Genomic DNA, 2,622 nt, shown 5'->3' with positions numbered 1-2,622 from the left:
GGGGGGGAGTGTCAGCTGGCCCCTCCGATATGCAGGAGCAGGCTCCCCCCCATTACCTTCTGATGATGGGGGGTGGGGGGGGAAGGAGAGACACCTCTCCCACACCCCCAGGCTGGGAGCTTTAAAACCTGGCAACATAAAAACATTTGGAGGGAGGGGTGTGCTTTGCAAGTAGGGATCCAGGTGTGAGAAACCCCCAACCAATAGCCCACAAACCTGGGGGGGGGGTGTCAGTTATCATGGGAGACACGTGTGGGCCTGTGGGGGGTGGCAGGGTAATTGGATTAGGGAAGGGTGGTAACTGGGACCAGTATGGCCCAGCAACTGAGCCTAGTTTGGTGGGGGGAGGGAGGGGTGGCACTCCCTGGAACCCATATGATGGGGCAACTGGGACCAGTATGGTGGGTGAGGGAGGTTAACTGGAACCAGTATGGTGGGTGAGGGAAGTTGGTAACTGGGCAACATGGAACTCAGGGGGGGGGGGGGAGGAGGCATGGGCCAGTGGCACTAGTATAACCAGGCACCTGGGACCGACCAGTTGATGGGGCTGTGGGGGGTGTTTACTAGGACCAGTAGAGGTTAATAAATGGGACCAGTATGAGTGGGCAATTGGAACCCATATCAAGAGGGTGTTTATAGAGTTGATAGTTGTCTGCCCTGTACCTGCCCCTGGGGGACTCCATGTGACCCCTCCCCAGACCTGGGGAAGGCACTATGTTATAGCCTTGGGGGTGGGAGAAGGGGGCAGCACTGCCCCCCCATCTCCATATTCATATGGGGGGGGGGCCGCATGGCCCCCCAAGCACCTGCTGGGGAGGCTGCCTGGAGAATCCATGTGTCTACGGGTGGGGGGCTCAGGCACACACAGCCCTGCCCACCCAGGACACTCAGGGGAATGGGGAACCTAGGAGTGCTCCCCCCAGCAAGGGGGGGTTAAAAGCCCCCTCCCTTGTATAAGTAGGTTTAAAAGCACCCCCAGCTGGGTATGGGGGGGTAAAAGCCCCCCATTGTAGGGGGGTCAAACCAGGACAGGGCCAGGGGGCACAGGGTCCAGGCTGCCAAAGGAGGGGGCGGCAGGGGACAACAGGGGGGTGGTCTCAGAGGGGGGGTCGCCGTCACCAGGTGGGGGGTCCGGCCCCCCGTGCTCCTCGCCCTCAGAGTCTGAGTCATCAGGGCTGTGCAGTGCCCGCTGCTTGCACACAGGGCAGGTCTTCCGTGTCCGTGTCAGCCACGGGTCCACGCACCGGCTGTGGTAGGCTGCAGAGAGAGGGAACCAGGGGGGTTAGGGACGTGGGTCCCAGCTCCCCCTCCCCAACTAGGAGCAAACCTATCATCTTGGTGTTGTGCCCCCCCTCCCCCCACACAACCTGGAGGGAAGAGGGGAGAGAACCTAGGTGTCCAGGCTCCTAGCCCTGCCTCCAGGATGTCTCCACTCAGGCCAGAGCCCCCCCAGCCCAGAGTCTGGGGCAGGGGGGGAAGGAGAAATCAGTAGTGCCCAGGGGGGAACAGAAAATAGCCAATTAGCATCTAGGCCTCATGGCAGGAAACCTGCAAGGGTCAGGGTAGATGGGTGCCTGGGGCCGCGGGCAGGGAAAAGCTGGGCCCCGTGCGTGCAAAGCCTTTGCATGTGTTCAAAGGACATCTGCGCACATGGCAGAGCAGGAGCAGGAACAGCTAAGTGCCCGGAGGAAGGTTGGACATGGGCTCCCACGCACTCAGAATGTCTAAAATCGGCTCGAGACCGAGAACAGGGAAGACCAGACAAGAACATAATCAGACCTGCTTCTCTGTGCCCAGAGCGTCAGTGGACATGGAAGAACGTTTAAGGACACTTTAAAAGCTTTTCTATGTCCTGCCATGTTCTTCCATGTCCTTAGACGTGCTAAGAACATCCAAGAACATGCAAGAAGGTTTGATACATTCTCCCGTGTCCTCGACTGGCCCGGGCACTTGCGGAGCACAGAAGAACATAGACAGATGTCTCCCAAGCTCCTGCACGTCTTCCCGTGTCCTCAGACGTCCTCCCCAGGTCTAGAGAAGCAGGGGTGGAAGGGACCCATGGAGGTCACAGTCACAGGCACTGAGAGATGGGGCTGGAAGGAACCTCCTAGAGGTCATAGAGTCAGAGGGCACAGGGAAATTGGGCTAGAAGGGACCTGTGGTGGTCATAGAGTCAGGTCACAGAGCTGCAGGGCTAGAAGGGACCTCCTAGAGATCACAGAGACGTGGGGCTGGAAGGGATATTCTAGATGTCACAGAGTTAGTCAGAGCCATGGGGTGGATGGGACCCCTTGCAAAGCCCCACCCCCCTGCAGGCCCTGTCCAGCCCTGGGGGGGGGGGCGGTCCTGGGCGGGAGCCAATCAGTACATGCCAACACTGGTGCATCTTCTCAGTGCTCCTGCTGCAGCTCCATGGCTGGATGCCGCCTGATTGGCTGGGCCCAGCTCCAGCACTGTGGCAGGCCGTTTGGAGGTTCCCCCCCCCAACCAGAGCCAGATGCATCGGAGATCCTGTTATACCCAGCCCTGTCACCCACCCAGAACCACCCACATCTCAGCATCAGACAGATGGTCACCGTTATACTCAGCTGCCCAGATGCCCCACCCCAGAGCCAGCCGCAT

General features: G+C 59.7%; 1 protein-coding gene across 3 annotated transcripts in view; it reads right to left on the bottom strand.

Annotated features, from left to right (window-relative positions):
• Window positions 1-720: 720 nt before the first annotated feature.
• The window catches only part of RNF167 (ring finger protein 167), a 7,902-nt gene continuing 6,000 nt past the window's right edge, over window positions 721-2,622 (bottom strand). For 2 of the 3 annotated variants that reach the window (XM_006029565.2, XM_025211121.1), the window contains one exon: window positions 721-1,257. In XM_006029565.2, the coding sequence (XP_006029627.1) occupies window positions 1,019-1,257 (239 nt within the window). In that variant the 3' untranslated portion in view covers window positions 721-1,018. The remainder of the gene's footprint in view (window positions 1,258-2,622) is intronic. The other variant, XM_025211122.1, reaches the window with a different exon arrangement.

Source organism: Alligator sinensis, unplaced genomic scaffold (assembly GCF_000455745.1).
Source record: "Alligator sinensis unplaced genomic scaffold, ASM45574v1 scaffold553_1, whole genome shotgun sequence".
Classification (NCBI taxonomy): Eukaryota; Metazoa; Chordata; order Crocodylia; family Alligatoridae; genus Alligator; species Alligator sinensis.
The sequence above is the reverse complement of the archived record's forward strand: the minus strand, read 5'-3'. Positions and strand labels throughout refer to the sequence as shown.